General features: G+C 43.5%; 1 protein-coding gene across 2 annotated transcripts in view; it reads right to left on the reverse strand.

The window, feature by feature from the left end:
* Nucleotides 1–21512, reverse strand: part of enox1 (ecto-NOX disulfide-thiol exchanger 1) — a 60152-nt gene that overhangs the window by 9456 nt on the left and 29184 nt on the right. For both annotated transcript variants that reach the window (XM_061879576.1, XM_061879577.1), the window contains 5 exons: nt 14786–14979; nt 10224–10391; nt 9894–10100; nt 7689–7922; nt 42–254 (listed from right to left, as the gene is read on the reverse strand). In XM_061879576.1, the coding sequence (XP_061735560.1) occupies nt 42–254; nt 7689–7922; nt 9894–10100; nt 10224–10391; nt 14786–14900 (937 nt within the window). In that variant the 5' untranslated portion in view covers nt 14901–14979. The remainder of the gene's footprint in view (nt 1–41; nt 255–7688; nt 7923–9893; nt 10101–10223; nt 10392–14785; nt 14980–21512) is intronic.

A 21512-nucleotide genomic window follows, 5' to 3' on the forward strand; every position in this document is an offset into this window, starting at 1 on the left:
AATCCAAGGTTGTGACAAGGAGTGACTTTGAAGATGCTTACACTGTGTCAAGATGGCCACCAGGGCGCACTTGAAAGCCTCCTTGGCGCGCTCCATCTCCTCCTCGTGCTGCGCCTTCTCGCTCATCAGCCGGCGCACGTGGCCGTTGGCCGACTGGATCATGGAGTAGAACTGGTTGGCGGTGCGACGGTTGACCTCGCCCCGATCCATCCAGGTGAGGAGCACGGCCGTGGCCTGGCTGAACTTGTGGTTGTCTGCAAAGAGGAACAGGCTGACTGGGGCATGTTCATCAAGATGTTGCAGGAACTGATCAATACTGCATCCACTCTTTCAGTCTGCAGCTACACACAAACTCACTACGCTTCTTTTCCTGCTTCCTGCTTCCTGCTTCCTGCTTCCTCCCCAACGAGCAGGCGTCACCACGATTGGATGTGAGCGTTCCTTCACGGGACCTTTGGCGCCCAGTCAGCCTAAACCAACGGCGGCGCCCAAATTGTTCCCCAAACGTCACAGTTGAGAGGCGCGCCGCCACATTACACGTCCGTCACTTGAGAGCGCCCCGTCTTATTTCAATGACAATGGAAGCGCGTGAGCACTGAGGCGAAGACGGGAGTGAATTAGCGAGCGCTTAAAGGCGCTGCGGCGCAGATGAAAAGCTTCTGGAGCGGCGGCGGCAGATTAAAGTCACATTACACGACGTCGCTCCACAATAATAACCGCTATTTTTTTTAGTTCACGACAAAGACTCCACAAAGGAAACACCTTTGGCTTGTGTTGCCATTGGCGGCGAGCTGCCGTACGGCGCCACAAACAGATGTCAGCGAGCACGCTGCCGACCGATAGCGATCTTAGCATGAAACGACGGTGACGGATGGTCCGTGGGTAGGTGCCCCTGGGTAGGTGAGCACTACCGCCAACTTGTGGTCTGGTGTCTGCATCGCATTGTTTTCGCACCCAGGAGCAACATTGCCAAAAGCCCAAAAAAATGAAATAAAACTAAACTGAAAATGCTGAATTACGGGAAAAGTAGAAATGGTGGAATGTGGAAAATATATAACCTGTGTTAGAATGGGTGGAACCATTTAAGAAATATCAAAGAAGCAGGAATTTTTTAGATCAAAGGGAATTTGTGTAATATATGTATCCATCTATCCATTTTCTACCGCTTGTCCCTTTTGGGGTCGCGGGGGGTTGCTGGAGCCTCTCTCAACTGCATTCGGGCGGAAGGCGGGGTACACCCTGGACGAGTCGCCACCTCATTGCAGTATAACAATATATATATATAATATATAAATAGTCTAATTACTACTTTTGAGGATCGGTCTAAGACCATTTAGAGTGAGAAGCTCATTTTATTTTCGCTCGCATACAAAACATTCTAACTTGGATTGTTTCCCTGGCTTCGAGACTCTCCCGAAGGACAGTGCGGCGAAGACACAACAAACTCCCTTCTTGTCTCTCGTGGACACACACCTGTTGTTGTTGACTTTGGACTAGCGACAGCACGACATCAAGGCCGCGGAACAGGGACACGCTGCAGGCTTACACACACACATGCATCCACCAAAATATACCCTACGCCCCATCCAATGCCCTTGACGCGAATTCCTTAGGGGTGATGGACGGATGGGCAGCGCCTGAAGAGCTGCAGCCTGCGACCGTGGCCCACATCCCTCCCCTCTGTTGCAAGACTCGAGATGTTTCTTGTAATATGTATATGTGCTTTGCTATGGAGGTTTTTTCGCACTCCAGACTGAGTCCCCTTAGCAGCCCAGTCTAGATTGTATTTTTTTACTCATCATCCCCCAGCGTTAACCTTTTTCCCATCTTTTACGGGGCGCCTTGTGGCGACCCATTAGCGTTCCTGTTCTGTAACCCTGATTGTTTGTCTAATCTTTAACGGTTTTGTGCTGAAAACAAAGTTTTTTTGTACTTGTGCAATAACAATGAAGACCTACCTACCTCCCTACCTACTTAAAAAGGCTGGTTTTAGAACATAGAAAGTTGTTAGCTGAAATGGCTTCAATTGGTTAAAAAATTCGTTTGCACGTTTGAGTTCAACCCAGTGGACGAGAGGGTAGCTTCCCTTCGCCTTCGGGTGGGGGGACGGGTCCTGACTGTTGTTTGTGCTTACGCACCAAACAGCAGTTCAGAATACCCACCCTTTTTGGGTACACTCGAGGGAGTACTGGAAAGTGCTCCTCCGGGTGATTCCCTTGTCCTACTGGGAGACTTCAACGCTCATGTTGGCAACGACAGTGAAACCTGGAGAGGCGTGATTGGGAAGAATGGTCGCCCGGATCTAAACCCGAGTGGTGTTTTGTTATTGGACTTTTGTGCTCGTCACGGATTGTCCATAACAAACACCATGTTCAAACATAAGGGTGTCCATATGTGCACTTGGCACCAGGACACCCTAGGCCGCAGTTCCATGATCGACTTTGTAATTGTGTCATCGGATTTGCGGCCTGATGTTTTGGACACTCGGGTGAAGAGAGGGGCGGAGCTTTCTACCGATCACCACCTGGTGGTGAGTTGGCTGCGATGGTGGGGGAGGATGCCGGACAGACCTGGCAGGCCCAAGCGCATTGTGAGGGTCTGCTGGGAACGTCTGGCAGAGTCTCCTGTCAGAGAGAGTTTCAATTCACACCTCCGGGAGAACTTTGAACATGTCACGAGGGAGGTGCGGGACATTGAATCCGAGTGGACCATGTTCCGAACCTCTATTGTCGAGGCGGCTGATTGGAGCTGTGGCCGCAAGGTTGTTGGTGCCTGTCGTGGCGGTAATCCCAGAACCCGTTGGTGGACACCAGCAGTGAGGGATGCCGTCAAGCTGAAGAAGGAGTCCTATCGGGTTCTTTTGGCTCATAGGACTCCGGAGGCAGTGGACAGGTACCAACGGGCCAAGCGGTGTGCAGCTTTAGCGGTCGCGGAGGCAAAAACTCGGACATGGGAAGAGTTCGGGGAAGCCATGGAAAACGACTTCCGGACGGCTTCGAAGCGATTCTGGACCACCATACGGCGCCTCAGGAAGGGGAAGCAGTGCACTATCAACACCGTGTATGGTGCGGATGGTGTTCTGCTGACTTCGACTGCGGATGTTGTGGATCGGTGGAGGGAATACTTCGAAGACCTCCTCAATCCCACCAACACGTCTTTCTTTGAGGAAGCGGTGACTGGGGAATCTGTAGTGGACTCTCCTATTTGTGGGGCTGAGGTCGCTGAGGTAGTTAAAAAGCTCCTCGGCGGTGGGGCCCCGGGGGTGGATGAGATCCGCCCGGAGTTCCTTAAGGCTCTGGATGCTGTGGGGCTGTCTTGGTTGACAAGACTCTGCAGCATCGCGTGGACATCGGGGGCGGTACCACTGGATTGGCAGACCGGGGTGGTGGTCCCTCTCTTTAAAAAGGGGGACCGGAGGGTGTGTTCCAACTATCGTGGGATCACACTCCTCAGCCTTCCCGGTAAGGTTTATTCAGGTGTACTGGAGAGGAGGCTTCGCCGGATAGTCGAACCTCGGATTCAGGAGGAACAGTGTGGTTTTCGTCCTGGTCGTGGAACTGTGGACCACCTCTATACTCTCGGCAGGGTTCTTGAGGGTGCATGGGAGTTTGTCCAACCAGCCTACATGTGCTTTGTGGACTTGGAGAAGGCATTCGACCGTGTCCCTCGGGAAGTCCTGTGGGGAGTGCTCAGAGAGTATGGGGTATCGGACTGTCTTATTGTGGCAGTCCGCTCTCTGTATGATCAGTGCCAGAGCTTGGTCCGCATTGCTGGCAGTAAGTCGGACACGTTTCCAGTGAGGGTTGGACTCCGCCAAGGCTGTCCTTTGTCACCGATTCTGTTCATAACTTTTATGGACAGAATTTCTAGGCGCAGCCAAGGCGTTGAGGGGTTCCGGTTTGGTGGTCACGGGATTAGGTATCTGCTTTTTGCAGATGATGTAGTCCTGATGGCTTCATCTGGCCGGGATCTTCAGCTCTCGCTGGATCGGTTCGCAGCCGAGTGTGAAGCGACCGGAATGAGAATCAGCACCTCCAAGTCCGAGTCCATGGTTCTCGCCCGGAAAAGGGTGGAGTGCCATCTCCGGGTTGGGGAGGAGACCCTGCCCCAAGTGGAGGAGTTCAAATACCTAGGAGTCTTGTTCACGAGTGGGGGAAGAGTGGATCGTGAGATCGACAGGCGGATCGGTGCGGCGTCTTCAGTAATGCGGACGTTGTATCGATCCGTTGTGGTGAAGAAGGAGCTGAGCCGGAAGGCAAAGCTCTCAATTTACCGGTCGATCTACGTTCCCATCCTCACCTATGGTCATGAGCTTTGGGTCATGACCGAAAGGATAAGATCACGAGTACAAGCGGCCAAAATGAGTTTCCTCCGCCGTGTGGCGGGGCTCTCCCTTAGAGATAGGGTGAGAAGCTCTGCCATCCGGGAGGAGCTCAACGTAAAGCCGCTGCTCCTCCACATCGAGAGGAGCCAGATGAAGTGGTTCGGGCATCTGGTCAGGATGCCACCCGAACGCCTCCCTAGGGATGTGTTTAGGGCACGTCCAGCTGGTAGGAGGCCACGGGGAAGACCCAGGACACGTTGAGAAGACTATGTCTCCCGGCTGGCCTGGGAACGCCTCGGGATCCCCCGGGAAGAGCTAGACGAAGTGGCTGGAGATAGGGAAGTCTGGGCTTCCCTGCTTAGGCTGCTGCCCCCGCGACCCGACCTCGGATAAGCGGAAGATGATGGATGGATGGATGGATGGTTGAAAAATTAAAAACATGTTTTTTTATTCATCATTTGATTTAATTTATTTTTTTTAAATAAATAAATTCCTAACAATGTGAAATTCCAGGAATTTAGGAAACAAAATAAATAAATATAACTAACACCAGCATAGAAGTTGAAACGCAATATTTAAAAGGAGCAACGGCTTTAGTTTCACTATCTGAAGTGAAGTGAAGTGATTTATATTTTACATACCACTTTTCTCTAGTGACTCAAAGCGCTTTACATTGTGGAACCCAATATCTAAGTTACATTTTTAAACCAATGTGGGTGGCACTGGGAGCAGGTGGGTAAAGTGTTTCGCCCAAGGACACAACGGCAGTGACTAGGATGGCGGAAGCGGGGATCGAACCCGGAACCCTCAAGTTGCTGGCACGGCCACTCTACCAACCGAGCTATAGTGCCCCGATATAGCTGCAGCTCACCAGTAATCCTGCCCTGAATGCGGACTTGCAGGCACTCACAGAACATCTATGTGACTGTATTGGTCCCGACTAATAGAATCAACACACCTACTAATTTAATTTTCCTGAAGGAACTCTCCTGAAGGAATCAATAAAGTACTATCTATCTATATATCTATCTATCTATCTATCTATCTATCTATCTATCTATCTATCTATGTATCTATCTATCTATCTATCTATCTATCTATCTATCTATCTATCTATCTATCTATCTATCTATCTAATTTAACCATAAAAGGCATTTTTATATCTAAATATTTTTAATCAGACTTTTTGTTTATGTGTCTGCCAAGATTCCACTCCTCTGATATAAAATCTAACGTAAACGACTCACTTATATTTTTTTGTTTTGTTTGTTTTTGGATAAAAAAAATAAAATTGAGTCCATGAAATAATCATTTAACTTGTTTCTAGTGTTGGTACACAGTATTTGCACTTTAATGTACTTGTATTAAATATAAGCTACTGTAGTTGGGTTTATCCATCCATCCATCCATCCATTTTCTACCGCTTATTCCCTTTCGGGGTCGCGGGGGGCGCTGGCGCCTATCTCAGCTACAATCGGGCGGAAGGCGGGGTACACCCTGGACGAGTCGCCACCTCATCGCAGAGCCAACACAGATAGACAGACAACATTCACACTCACATTCACACACTAGGGCCAATTTAGTGTTGCCAATCAACCTATCCCCAGGTGCATGTCTTTGGAAGTGGGAGGAAGCCGGAGTACCCGGAGGGAACCCACGCATTCACGGGGAGAACATGCAAACTCCACACAGAAAGATCCCAAGCCTGGATTTGAACCCAGGACTGCAGGAACTTCTTATTGTGAGGCAGACGCACTAACCCCTCTGCCACCGTGAAGCCTAGTTGGGTTTAAAGAATACAAATAATAATTTTCCATTTAAAAGTAAGTAAATGTTAATTTGAAGTAAAGTAATTCACCAATGATACTTTGTTTACTGCAAAATGTTTGTGATGACAAGCAAAAACAGACAAAAAAACTTTGAAAGGAAAAAAACTTTGTCTCTACTCTCACAAAACGTACCAAAAAATAAGCAAAACCGTGACCCTAAACCGGAAAGGAGAGTGGGTTCCCTGTTCTGTTGCATCTTTAGTAAACACAAATATATATATGAACAAAATGGCTCGGCGATGAGGTGGCGACTTGTCCAGGGTGTACCCCGCCTACCGCCCAAATGCAGCTGAGAGACCCACCGCAATCCCAAAAGGGACAAGCGGTACAAAATGGATGGATGGATGGACAGTTGACAGCTGTTGGCATATACAGTATTACCTCAATCAAACATGGTGGAAATGTATGTCACAATATACTGCAGTAGTAAATAGTAGGGAGGCAAAAATCCTCGTTATAATCCTGCACAGGATATTGAAAACAAATTGTGATATGAATCGAGATCGGATGACATGAAAAAAATTCATCGTGGTCATTTTTTTTGCCATTTCACCCAGCCCTATACGGTCAAGGACGTAACAATTCTTCAGATCAAGGAGGTTTGGACACAACAACTCTGGGATTACAAAAAAGTGACAAGGTTTGAGAAGTATACCATAAATTGATTAACGTGGACTCCGACTTAAAAAAGTTGAAAAACTTATTGGGGTGTTACCATTTAGTGGTCAATTGTACGGAATATGTACTGAACTGTGCAATCTACTAATAAAAGTATCAATCAATCAATCAATTCCAGAAAAACCAACAATTTTGGGCATGTTGGAAAAATCAATAGCCTGAATATTAGAATGGTTTCGATTGGTTGAGAAATATCAAAGTAGTAAGAATTACTGAGCTCAAATAGAATTTGTGTTACGAAAAAAGTCTAATAACGAAAAATGTGGCCTTTGTTAGGAAGCAGAAAACTCTTAGTTAGATGCTGGAGTGGCTTGAATTGGTTGAGGAATTTATCAATTTCCATTATCATTTTTTGGGCCGATTGTTGACATCAAATGAATGCTTTGATGTCAGAATGTTTATTGACTCCTCAGGGATCAATAAAGTTTGTCTCAGTCTATATCTCGAAATAGTACACATTTTTGAGATGAAAAATTAGTGTTTAAAAAAAAAGTGGAATTACCAAAAAGGTATTTAGACAACCTCTGGGACGTAGAACAAGTGTCAGCTGGAATTTTTTGATGCCGGGGAGGAACCTGGGACTTTTGAGAATGTGGAAATTAGGTAGACTGACTGCTTCAAAGGAAATGATTTGACTTGGTTGAGAAATATGGAAAGGTTCAGAAAAACGGAAGACCAAGGAACATTTGAGTTATGGTAAATGTGTGATTTTGAGAAAAGCGAGAATTTTAGGGATGTTGAAAAATGTTAGTCAGAATCTCATGAATGTCCTGAACGTCGGAATCTTTTGAATCATTGAAAAATGTGTGACGGTCTTCAACATTCACAATAAATAAAAATGACTGATGTCTTCTCACCTTTCAGCCCCTCAGCCAACATGGCCGCCTCATGCTCAGAAAAGTGCACGACAGGCGCCGGAGACGGCGGCTTCAGACAGTCCTCCCAGAGCGTCCGGCGGTGTCGTTCTTCCCTGGCCAGAAGTCGCTGTTGACACTCCCACTCGTACAGGTCGTCTCGTGCCTGAGCAAAGTCCACATGGATCTTCCCCGAGTCCTTCTTGTCCGTGCTGGACCCGATACGCATCCGGTATCCTGGGAAAACACTCATTGCTTATTGGCACATAGTACTATGCTATTATGAGACCTTGTCAGTTGGGTGCATCACCGAGCACTGGACTCAACAGGAAGCAAAATTCAAGTAGTCTTGTCCTCAAGTCTGTCAATCCTCTAGTAGTTTAGTATTCTAGTAGTATGGCATTTCTAGTGGTCTAGCTCTCAAGTCTTCTAGTCAAGTAGTTCTCTACTCCTCCAGTCGTCCAACAGTCTAGGCCTTGTTCTCTTGCCCTGTAGCTGTAGGTCTTATACACTTCTGGTTCAGAAGATTTCTAGGCTGTAGCTGTCTAGTCGTCGTGTCGTCGAACCCTGTAGTTCTCTAGGCCTCTGGTCGTCTAGTCAGTCCCAGAGACTATCTAGTCCCAGAGCCCCAAAAAAGGCTGCAGGTTTTAGAGCATTTTCTTTTCGGGCTCCAGTACTTTGAAATGCCCTACCGGCATTTAGAGATATCACCTCGGTAGAAGCATTTAAGTGCCACCTTAAAGGCCTACTGAAACCCACTACTACCGACCACGCAGTCTGATAGTTTTTATATCAATGATGAAATATTAACATTGCAACACATGCCAATACGGCCGGTTTAGTTTACTAAATTATAATTTTAAATTTTCCGCGGAGTTTCCTGTTGAAAATGTCGCGGAATGATGACGCGTGTTTGTGACGTTATTGGTTGGAGGGGACATATTAGCTCAGCACCACTTACGGCTAAAAGTTGTCTCTTTTCATCACGCAATAACACAGTATTTTGGACTTCTGTGTTGCTGAATCTTTTGCAATTTATTCAATTAATAATGGAGAAGTCAAAGTAGAAAGATGTAGGTGGGAAGCTTTTAGCCTTTAGCCACACAAACACACAGTGTTTCCTTGTTTAAAATTCCCGGAGGTGAAGCTTTACTATGGATCAGAGCGGTCAAGCGAACATGGATCACGACTACATGTCAACCGGCAGTTTTCGGTGAGAAAATTGTGGAAATAAGTCGCCTTTTACCGGAGATCAGCGGAGCCAGCGTCCTCCTGCTGCCGTGACTTCTCTCAGAGACTCTGGCGTCAAAACACCCGTGGCCACACCCCTCCGACTTTAAGGTACTCTTTAACTCACTAAAACACTAACAACACAATAGGCAGATAAGGGATTTCCCAGAATTATTATGTGTCTAAAAACATCTGAATCGCTCTAACTTGCCCTCGCTCAAATTAATGGGGAAATTGTCGCTTTCTCGGTCCGAATAGCTCTTGCTGCTGGATTATAAACAATGTGAGAATGTGAGGATCCCTCACACCGGTGACGTCATCATCTGCTACTTCCGGTAAAAGCAAGGCTTTTTTTATTAGCGACCAAAAGTTGCAAACTTTCTCGTCGATGTTCTCTACTAAATCCTTTCAGGAAAAATTTGGAAAAATCGCGAAATGATCAAGTATGACACATAGAATGGACCTGCTATCCCCGTTTAAATAAGAAAATATCATCTATATACTTTAGCTTTTAAAATAGACTATGTTGTAGACCAGTTGACCTGACGCTTTTCTCTCTTTTTTGCTCTGCTTACCAGATGGCCACGGATAATCCCAGGAGAGAGACCAGGTGGTGCTGGCTGTTCTAAGTCATGACCTAGTGTGGACCATTCCTCTATGACCTGGATGGAGACCTCCTACGACCTCCAGCTTGCCACCAGTGGGACTCTCACATTATTAATAAAAGATGATTGATAGTCCTCGTTCTTTAGTCCTGTAGGCGTCTAATCTTCTTCTTGTCTAGTCCTGTAGTCGTCTCGTCCTTGTTATGTGGTCCTGTAGCATTATAGTCTTCCTGTCTTCCACTCCTGTAGTCCTCTAGTCATCCAGTCATTGTTCTCTATTCCTGTAAAAGAATGGTCTTCTTGTAGTTCTTTTGTCGTTTAGTTGTGCTCTCGTCATCTAACCACACAGTGGTCTAGTCTGTCCATGTCTCACCTGACAGGTAGATGGCTTTGTCCACCATGAACTGTTCGCTGAAGCGAATGTGGCAAAAGTTCTTCTTGCTCTTGCGGATGGCGATGATCTCGCCACACGGGCTGAAAACCTCCCTGATGATGTCGTCGGTGGCGTTCTCTGGCAGACCGCCCACAAACACCGTTCTGCAGCCGGGAGGCCGCTCCCGGATCGATGGAGGGGGCAGGTCTGCGGCACAGTGACGTCATGAAAGTGAAATACCTGCTAGTGGTTCTAGAATACTCTCCAGTGATCAAGTAAATGTCATTATGATAATGAATGAATGGCTGAGGGGAGAATTGGACTTCTCACTCGGATTCTGAGGGAAGAGAGTGCAGCTCTTGCAGTGGATGATCTCCTTGGCCGGCTGCACGTCGGGGGGCATGGGCAGAGCCGGGACCAGGTTGACCCTTGTCATGATGGGGTTGACTGGTGCCATGAGGTCCAGCGGGGACTCGAACCTCTGGATGCACATAGAGTCTGTAGGAGACCAGGAGAGTCTTACTTAAGGACGGTATAGCTCGGTTGGTAGAGTGGTCGTGCCAGCAACTTGAGCGTTCCAGGTTCTGCCATCCTAGTCACTGCCGTTGTGTCCTTGGGCAAGACACTTTACCCACCTGCTCCCGGTGCCACCCACACTGGTTTAAATGTAACTTAGATATTGGGTTTCACTATGTAAAGTGCTTTGAGTCAATAGAGAAAAAGCGCTGTATAAATATAATTCCCTTCCTTCACTTTAAAACACACTATGGTTATCTTCATCCGTGCACTAATGGATGTGATAAGGGAAAAAGGCTCCAAAAGGAAGATAAAGAAACAACGTCTCAGCCGCCAAGCTGGGGGTGGGAGCAGAAGCCGACTAAAGGGGCAGTCAGATGTGACTATAAGGAAGTCAATAATCAAACGTCGCAAACGGATCAAATTAGCTAGCTGCTGTCAGCATGACATGCTAACGACATGCTAGCTCTTTGTGCTAGCACAACACTGCTATTTTAAACCAGCTGCTAACGGTAGCTCCCCATGAGCTCTGCCTGCTCCTCACTTTGTTTTTGTTTGATTTGCATTCGTGTTCATTTCAAATGAGTCCAAGGCAATAAAACAAAAACAAATGAGTCGTCATCAAAGAAAGTCGCCATGAATAATTGTCGTCTAATGTGTGTCAGCTTTTATCTGCTAGCTCCAGCGAGGCGTGTTTGGTCACAGAAAAACAAGGAAAGGCGAGTGTGAGCGCTTAGCTTTTAGCTCTTTGGAGAAGCCATTAAAGTGGTGTGTGCGATAACCCTGACAGCTAAATTACACTTGTTGGCGCCGCACATTCATCACAGTCCAGCCGGGCCGCTTTTGCTGGCGGGCGCCATGACTCACGCCGCCTTCACTCTGTGCCGGCGAGACCTATGTGTGTTTATTTCTTTATTTTGTTTTACCAGACCCAAATACAATGCCTGATCCTTTGGCAACCTTCTGACTCATCAGACGGCGAGCGGCACATCAGGATGTGTAACGTCACCGCCACTACGTGAACAATTTTGCCGCTTTGTGGAACACAACACGGACAGATGTTCTGGGACGTCTTGTCATCCACAAATTAGGAGCTGTGTCCGAGTACTTTGGTCTTTTTGCCAGGTTCTACATGATGACCTTGGTGTAATGTGCATACCTTTGTGTATATGCGGTGGACAAATTATATTTTGTACCATTTAAGGGTTAAATACTCAGTGGCCTAGTGGTTGGATTGTTTGCCCTGAGATCGGTAGGTTGTGAGTTCAAACCCCGGCTGAGTCATACCAAAGACTATAAAAATGGGACCCATTACCTCCCTGCTTGACACTCAGCATCAAGGGTTGAAATTGGGGGTTAAATCACCAAAAATGACTCCTGGGCGTGGCCCCCGTTGCTGCTCACTGCTCCCCTCACCTCCCAGGGGGTGATCAAGGGTGATGAGTCAAATGCAGAGAATAATTTCGCCACACCTAGTGTGTGTGTGACAATCATTGGTACTTTAACTTAACTTTGTTTATATGTATTTTTGCACGTATTGAACATTTATTCACCAGGGTAAAACAATTAAGAACAGATTCTCATTTTCAATGCTGACCTGGCAGAGAGGCGACAAGAACACATAGGAGATGTTGAGATATGATGATAATTTGTCATCGTTTCTCGTTTACCAACAAAAATGAGCGCTGTCGATCGCTCTCAACAGTTCACAAATGCTTTTAACGTGCGGCGGAAAATGTGTTGGAACATAAATTATTGTTTTGGACAAACACTTTTTGAACATAAAACATATGCGGAGAATGTCTGCAATTTGTGGACGACAGAGCAAACAGCGGACAATTAGGAAGACTTAGGTAGTATTTCTTTGTATAATTATAATGAATTATTACTATTATTAGTTGTTAGCTATAAATATGTGGTTTCACTGCCATTTAGGGCCTGATCTATGAAAGGTTTGCATATAATGAAACACGTGCAAACTTGATAGCACACGCAAAGCTGATCTACTAAACCTGTGAGCAGAGGATTGCGTCTGTTAAGTGAGCAGAATTTATTGTGTCTGGCTTCATCAATTTGTAGAATATATGCTGATCGTTAGAACGGCCACAATATTGGAAAAAAGGACACGCAAATGTAATTATTCAGTATTAGAGATGTCCGATAGTGGCTTTTTTGCCGATATCCGATTTTCCGATATTGTCCAACTCTTAATTACCGATTTCGGTATCAACCGATACCGATATATACAGTCATGGAATTAACAAATTATTTTGCCTAATTTTGTTGTGATGCCCCGCAGGATGCATTAAACAATGTAACAAGGTTTTCCAAAATACCGGTAAATCAATTCAAGTTATGGAAAAAAATGTAAACATGGCACTGCCACGTTTATTATTGAAGTCCATCCATACATCCATTTTCTACCACTTGTCCCTTTTGGGGTGACGGGGGTCGCTGGAGCCTATCTCAGCTGCATTTGGGCGGAAGGCGGGGTACACCCTGGACAAGTCGCCACCTCATCGCAGTATTATTGAAGTAACAAAGTGCATTATTTTTTTAACATGCCTTGGAATTTGGGACATGCTCTCCCTGAGAGAGCATGAGGAGGTTGAGGTGGGCGGGGTTGAGGTGGGGGGTAGGGGTGGCGGGGGGTGTATTAGTGCTGCAAGGGGTTCTGGGTATTTGTTCTGTTGTGTTTATGTTGTGTTACGGTGCGGATGTTCTCCTGAAATGTGTTTGTCATTCTTGTTTGGTGTGTGTTCACAGTGTGGCGCATATTTGTAACAGTGTTAAAGTTGTTTATACGGCCACCCTCAGTGTGACCTGTATGGCTGTTGACCAAGTATGCTTGCATTCACTTGTGTGTGTGTGTGAAAAGGCTCAGATAATATGTGACTGCCCTGTAGCAGCCAAAAGCTGCAATCATTCACCGGCAATCAGTGCACCTGTCTGTGATGAAGGAGCTGCCTTCATAAGCCTGCTCAACCTGCGCCGCAATATAGTCCTCTGTACTATAAGCCGATACCCAGCTTTATGCTCTGTGTCTCTCTCTCTCTCTCTCTCCCTCTCTTTCTCTCTCTCTTTCTACATGTCTCGCTCCGTGTTTTCGGTGTGTGTTTTCTTGTGTCATCCCCGCAGTACTCTCCGTCGCCTTGGAAGTGAGTTGTGCGTCACACTTTTCCCTGGATCTCCCTCTGCTTCCCTCGATCCTTGACTACTCGTTCACCCCCGGACTCTGACGCCTCTCTGCCCCACGGACCTCACGTGTATCTCGGATCCCTTCTGCGTGGCCCTCTTTGGTTTTGACTGCTTCCTCATTCAACATTTACGGTAACACTCAACAATTAATTACACACATAGTCTTACACCACACACTCTTGTTTTTTGGTCACACACTCCATTCTATAGTTTAGGAGTAATGTTTGTTATTATTTTCATATATATATATATATATATATATATATATATATATATATATATATATATATATATATATATATATATATATATATATAATAACTCATTGCGCATTACACACTCTGGTGTCTGTTGCCGTCATCTCCCCTCAGTAACCATAACACTAACATTGATTAAACGTCGTCAAAAGCATGTTGTTTCAACAATGTATTTGTGTTGTAGAATATATTGGTTGGGATATTACCAAATGTCAATGGTCAAATCAACCTCAGAACACAACATTGATGAAACTTCGTCAAAAAGCATGTTCTTTCAACGTTGTATTCGTGTTGTAGAATATTGGTTGGGAAATGACCAAATTTTAATGGTCAAAACGTCAGAACCCAACATTGATTGAACGTCAAAAAGTATGTTGTTTCAATATTGTGTTTGTGTTGCAGAATATAGGTTGGGAAATGACTCAAATTAAATGGTCAAATCAACGTCAGAACCCAACATTGATTGAACGTCAAAAAGTATGTTGTTTCAATATTGTGTTTGTGTTGCAGAATATAGGTTGGGAAATGACTCAAATTAAATGGTCAAATCAACGTCAGAACCCAACATTGATTAAATGTCGTCGAAAAGCATGTTGTTTCAACGTTATGATTGAGTTGCTCTACGCCAGGACCTAATTCAACAAGTTCTCAATGTGGTATGTGTATATTGATACGTGCGTCGCATAGCAGCTACCATGGCAACCATGCTGACCCCCACTGGGGGCTGCGGGTTTGCAAAGGACAAGGTGTTTAGCTTGTATGAATATTCATGACTCTTTAGACTCATTAGCATTCGCACCATCACGCTGACAGCTACGTTTAATATTTTGGTGCAAAATTATGGTCAATACGAATTGATAAAGACGTTATTGACATCATATTGGACAGCAGTAGTCATGTGATCGCCAGACCGGAAGTTACCTGAGAGCAGCTGCTGCCCGCCAACGCCCAGCGGCACCACGGTCAGGTTGGTCCAGGCAGGCCGCTCGCTGGTCTGATGGCTGCCATCAGTCGCTGAGGAAGCAACGCTGGCCATGATTGTCGTATCAACACCACCTGAACCAGGCTGGCAGGCCGGGGCCCAGGTCAGACAACCTCATGGAGGCGGGCCCTTACTGAGACAGGAAACAGCAGAGTTAGCGAAGTAATGTCATAATGAGATAATTAGACTTGTTGTATGAATATTGATCACACGTTCATGTATGTCATCCTGACGTTCATAACATTTACGATAGCCACCGATGAGGACCCCAGGAGACCCGTAAAGGTATTGAAGGAGGGGGTTTGGTTGATTACACTCTTTTTTCATATATATATTTCCGTTGAAGTTTTTCCACAATAGTAAATGTTTTTAAAATCCATATTATCATTTATCCAACACACTGTAGTAGGTATGAAACGATATGGACATTTCATTACACAGTTATTATGACAAAAAAATTACTGTTGTATTGACAAATGTGCTCAAAAGGTTACATAAACACACACTGAAATATTTTTACCATTTTTTTTTGTAAATAACTAAAATAAATAGATGCAGTGTTAGAAAAGCCACTCTTTTGTATGTTTTGTGTTTCTTTATGATTCATTGAAAGTGTTTTAGTTTGAGTATTGTAATTATTTTAAAGGGTTAGGCCGGGGTTCGGCTAGGCCGGGGTTCGGCAACCCGCGACTCTAGGGCCTTCAGCGCCACCCTAGTGGCTCTCTGGAGCTTTTTCAAAAATGTATGAAAAATGGAAAAGGATGAGGGGAAAAAATATACATATTTTGTTTTAATATGGTTTCTGTAGGAGCACAAACATGACACAAACCTCTCTAATTGTTAAAAAGCACACTGTTTGTATTAAACATGCTTCACTGATTCGAGTATTTGGCGAGCGCCGTTTTGTCCAATCAATTTTGGTGGTCCCTGAATTCACCGTAGTTTGTTTACATGTATAACTTTCTCTGACTTTCTAAGACATTTTTAATGCCACTTCTTTTTCTGTCTCATTTGTCCACCAAACTTTTAACGTTGTGCGTGAATGCACAAAGGTGAGTTTTGTTGATGTTTTTGACTTGTGTGGAGTGATAATCAGACATATTTGGTCACTGCATGACTGTAAGCTAATCGATGCTAACATGATATTTAGGCTAGCTATATGTACATATTGCATCATTATGCCTCATTTGTAGCTATATTTGAGCTTTTTGGTTTCCTTTAAGTCCTCTTAGTTCAATTTATATCTCATGAGACTATCTGTATGTAATATGGCTTTAAATTTTTTTTGCGGGACCAGAAATATTTTTTTTTATATTTTTGGTGCAACATGGCTCTTTCAACATTTTGGGTTGCCGACCCCTGGACTAGGCGTTTATTGTTTTAAATATGAATTTGCACTGTAGCACTTAAATATTTATTGCCTTAAAAATGAATGTTTTTATTATTTTTATTATTTCTGGACCCCCGACACTGTTCAGCTGTCTTTGAACGCAGTGTAAAAACACTTCAGTCTGGTATAGGACAATCACTGTTCTAAGCGAGCACAGCTGCTGGGTTCAATGTGCATAGTTGAATACCTTAGTGCATAGTTGAATACCTTAGTTGCTCAGACAGTAATGTGTTTCTATAAGATTAAATTGGGCTACTCATTTCTTAATGTCTCCTGTTTTCATGTTAGCATTTGAGCTAGCGAGTAAGCGCCAGTCGACCGTGAATTGATCCAAGTGCAGTTATCAATCACGTTTTTTGAAATTATAGTTTTAATTTAAAACTGTAATACTAACCGTCTAGAGTGTCACCACAGTTATTATTATTATTACCGCTTGTCGTTACATCCCTACACTGTAGTGTAGTTTACAAATGACCGTGGCAAATGTAGGATATACTGATCTCCAAATTAAATTGAAACACAATTGAATTGTAGGTGGTTGATGAACTTTTTGTGTGCTTGTCGGTCAGTGTATCTCTTTAGGGACATTCAGGAATACAACTGCCTGTGGTTTTATGTTGATAACTAACCACTTGATGGAGCCCGCGTACCATTAGAGGTACACATACTAAAGTTTGAGGATCGATCACTACTATTTATGTGAAAAATCTATACCCATAATTTCATAATTGTGTAATAAATAAGTTTTTGCATGTGTCCAGACTTAAGGGACACCCTGTCTATTAATTAGGAGTGCCGTACAAAATCTGAATATCGATTCTTATTTACTAAGACTCTGAATCAATCCAAAATGTGCCATAATCGATTTTAAATAAAGGTTGGTTTTTTTGGGTATTTTTTTTTGGTCCTGTCCAGCTTCTCAAGCAAATCATATAGTTGATGTAGATGCCCATATCGGCTGTTCAGATGTACTTTACCAAATAGACGTGCAGGATACTTCTCTCGTTGCCTTATTTGTATTTGACTTTATTAAATGTATTCATATTATCATTTGGTGCAGCCGGGCCGGAGCAGGGGGGATAGAAAGAGAGAAAAAAAAGAAGACCGAGGGGGACATTTTGGGGACAAGACAGAGAAACAAAAACAACAACAGCAAACACAACAATAACAACAACAACAACAACAATAGAGCAACATCAGCAAAGGATATGTACAAAAATGATGGTATTAGTGATAGAAAAGAAGCAGTTAGCGAAATAAATAATAATACAGAGATAAGCATTATTACGCTACAAATGGAGCATTATAAGTACCAATAGAAATAGCGCTATTGATAATGAACAATACCAGTAATTTACCTTTATTATCAACAATACAGTTGTTCAAATGCAACAATACATATACGTAATGATAACTAGAGATACAAAAGAATGCAGAAAAATGGAGGGGAAGAAAGAGAAGCAACCTATATTAACCTTGTAGATTGTTATAGTATCAATACTTTAAGCTTTGTCAGTGTGCCATGTGTTACCCAGTTTCCCCTGGGGCAACAGCGTTAATATATGTTTGATGAAATGTGATTACGTGCATGAGTGTATGTAAGTACATGTACTTTTTTTTTTCTACCGTTTATTCCCTTTTGGGGTCGCGGGGGACGCTGGCGCCTATCTCAACTACAATCGGGCGGAAGGCGGGGTACACCCTGGACAAGTCGCCACCTCATCGCAGGGCCAACACAGATAGACAGACAACATTCACGCTCACATTCACACACTAGGGCCAATTTAGTGTTGCCAATCAACCTATCCCCAGGTGCATGTCTTTGGAAGTGGGAGGAAGCCGGAGTACCCGGAGGGAACCCACGCATTCACGGGGAAAACATGCAAACTCCACACAGAAAGATCCCGAGCCTGGATTTGAACCTAGGACTGCAGGACATTCGTATTGTGAGGCAGACGCACTAACCCCTCTGCCACCGTGAAGCCCGTACATGTACTTGTATATGTAAAATAAAATTTTTTTTTAGCGCTTACTCGCTGTGCATATACGTCATACGTATAAGGCTGTGAATCTTTGGGTGCCACGTAATTCAATTTGATTCTTGTGTGTAATGATTCAACTTAAAACGATTCTCAATTCAAAATCATTATTTTTTTAAATAACATTGGGTGTCAGTTCTAAGATCAACTACATTGCTCCATAAAGTACAAAAAAAGCTCTGATCAATTTCTATATTACTTAAAAGAAAATTTGTTTTGTTTATTAAAATTATACCCAAACATATAATAAAGTCGAATACAAATAAGGTAAAAAAAGAGAAGTATCAAACACTTTTTTTTTTTTTTTTAAGTAAATATGTACAGCAGATATGATCATCTACAATGTAGATGATCATATAGTTGATGTAGATTCTACATCAACTATATGATTTGTCTGAGTGGCTAGACAGGATGGATTAAAAAATAATAATAATAATAATAATAAATAAATATTTGTTTTCATCTATTAAGCATCATTACAAATAAGAATTGCGATGAATCTTTTTCACACCCCTCGTCATATGTCAGTAAAAGCTTTTATAACATGTAACTGTATTGGTCCGTTTTTTCATTATAATTTACATAGCAATAATTCTATAGCGACAACTGGATTGAATCGAGAATTGTGTTGAATCGAGAATCGATTTTGAATCGGATCTACACGCCGAGAATCGAAATCAAATTGAATCGTGAATTGTTTTACATCACTATTATGCAAAATATTATCATTCGTACTCCTGTTCCTGTTCCTGTTGCGCGCGCACACACACACACACACACACACACACACACACACACACACACACACACACACACACACACACACACGCACGCACGCACGCACGCACACACACACATGCAGACGTGCATGATAACATTTACTGAGATTTGAGCCACGTGAAGCTCAGCTCACTTTCACACATCATCAAATATTCATCACGGAATGCTTGTCCTGCTTCATTATTCATGAGCACACACACACACACGTGCCCGCACACACACATCCATCGTCAAGCTGCTGTCTTTTTCTGCATCACATGACCTTGTAGAAAACAGCTCTCTAAAGTGCAGCCTGGGTGACATTTTTCAGCCCGCAGCTCGTTTTCTATTGGCCGTATTAATGAGATATAGCAATAGAATTTGCAATTCCGGTTAGGAATTGCGTGTGTAAGCCCTATGTGCTGGCATGAGTGGAACTGAAATGCTTGAATGTCCAGCACGAGTGGAGTGTATGGATGTTGGAACGGTTCAAATCGGTTGAGGAATGTGAGATGTGCAGTCGATTGTATGTTTCCCTTTCATTGTCAATTGGGAGCAAATTCTGGGAAATTCCAGGAAAACCAGGAATTTGAAGAAAAGGAAAACATGTTTTGCGAGCGATATATCGGAGGAGTAGTGTGGGTGGATGGTTGAAAGGTCGGAATCGTTTTTATAAATGGCGCAAAACGATGAATATGTCCATTCTTTTCCTGGAAATTTAGGAAAAACCGGGAATCTTTGCAATTATTGATACTGGCACAATTGTCCTAAAAGATATGAATGGGTTGGTGTTGGAACTTTTGGAATTGGTTGAAAAATGTTGATGTAGTAACAGTTTGAATTTAGAGTGGATATTTTGGAATTTCTGGAAAACCCAGTATTTGTACAGGGGAAAAACTAACAGGAATGTTTTAGTCCTAACTAAGAAGACTGTTTTGAAAGCGGAATGGTAAAAAAAACAGTTGAAAAATGTGGACTGTGAAAACTTTCCAGGAAGAGGTGAAAATAGGGTTTTGGAATATAGGGAAATCTGGGAATTTCTGGAATAGTTTTGCACTTGTAGTTTGACTGTCTGAGGTGAGTGGAGTGTGTGGACGGAGGAACGGTTCGAATGTGGGATATGGAGTGGTTTGTATATTGCCCATTCATTGTCAATACAGGGAAATTCCTGGTAATTCCGGGTAATCAGGGAATTTTACAGACCAGGAAAATATGCTGGCTTGAATGTCCAGGGCGAGTGGAGTGTGTGGATGTTGGAACGGTTTAAATCGGATGAGAAATGTGGGATATGTAGTTGAATGTATAATGCCCATTCATTGTCAATGGGGAGAACATTCTGGGAAATTGCGGTAAAACCAGGAATTTGGGAAAAGGAAAAACATGTTTTGTGATTGATATGTCGGAAAAGTATTGTGGGTGTGTGGTTGAAAGGTCAAAATCAGGTTTAAAAATGGCGCACTACTATAAATGTCCATTCATTTGAACGGGAATTTCATGGAAATTTGGGAATGTTGGGAATTTTAGAAAATATTGATAATACAAATGGGTTTGTGTTGGAATTTTTGGAATTGGTTGAAAAATGTTGACGTAATAACAGTGTGAATTGAGAATGGGAATTTCTGGAATTTTGGGAAAAAACACAGAATTTGTACGAGGAAAGAGGAATGTTTCATTCCCAACCAAGAGGAATATTTTGAAAGTGGAATGGTCAAAAAAGGGTTGAAAAATGTGGACTGTGAAAACTTTCCAGGAAGAGTTGAAAATAGGGCTTTGTAATACCGGGAAATCTGGGAATTTCTGGAATTCCCAGTGTCTGGATGGTGGAATGGTTCGAATGTGGGATATAGAGAGGTTTTTATATTGCCCCATCATTGTCAATACAGGGAAATTCCTGGTAATTCCGTGTAATCAGGGAATTTTACAAACCAGGAAAACATGTTGGCTTGAATGTCAAGGTTGAGTGGAGTGTGTGGATGTTGGAACCGTTCATATCAGATGAGAAATGTGGGATATGTAGTTGATCGTATAATGCCCATTCATTGTCAATGGGGAGAAAATTCTGGGAAACTCCGGGAAAACCGGGAATTTGGGAAAAGGAAAAACATGTTTTGCGATCGATATAGGCGCCAGCGCCCCCCGCGACCCCGAAAGGGAATAAGCGGTAGAAAATGGATGGGATGGATGTCGGAAAAGTAGTGTGGGTGGATGGTTGAAAGGTCGGAATCGGGTTTAAAAATGGCGCAAAACTATAAAGCTGTCCATTCATTTCAATGGGAATTTCATGGAAATTTAGGAATGTCGGGAATTTTAGAAACATATTGAAAATATATATGGGTTGGTGTTGGAATTTTTGGAATTGGTTAAAAAATGTTGACATAATAACAATGTGAATTGAGAATGGGAATTTCGGAATTTTGGGAAAACCCAGAATTTGTCCTGGGAAAAAACTAAGAGGAATGTTTCATTCCCAACTAAGAG

This window comes from Nerophis ophidion, linkage group LG19 (assembly GCF_033978795.1).
Source record: "Nerophis ophidion isolate RoL-2023_Sa linkage group LG19, RoL_Noph_v1.0, whole genome shotgun sequence".
In the NCBI taxonomy this organism is placed as follows: domain Eukaryota; kingdom Metazoa; phylum Chordata; class Actinopteri; order Syngnathiformes; family Syngnathidae; genus Nerophis; species Nerophis ophidion.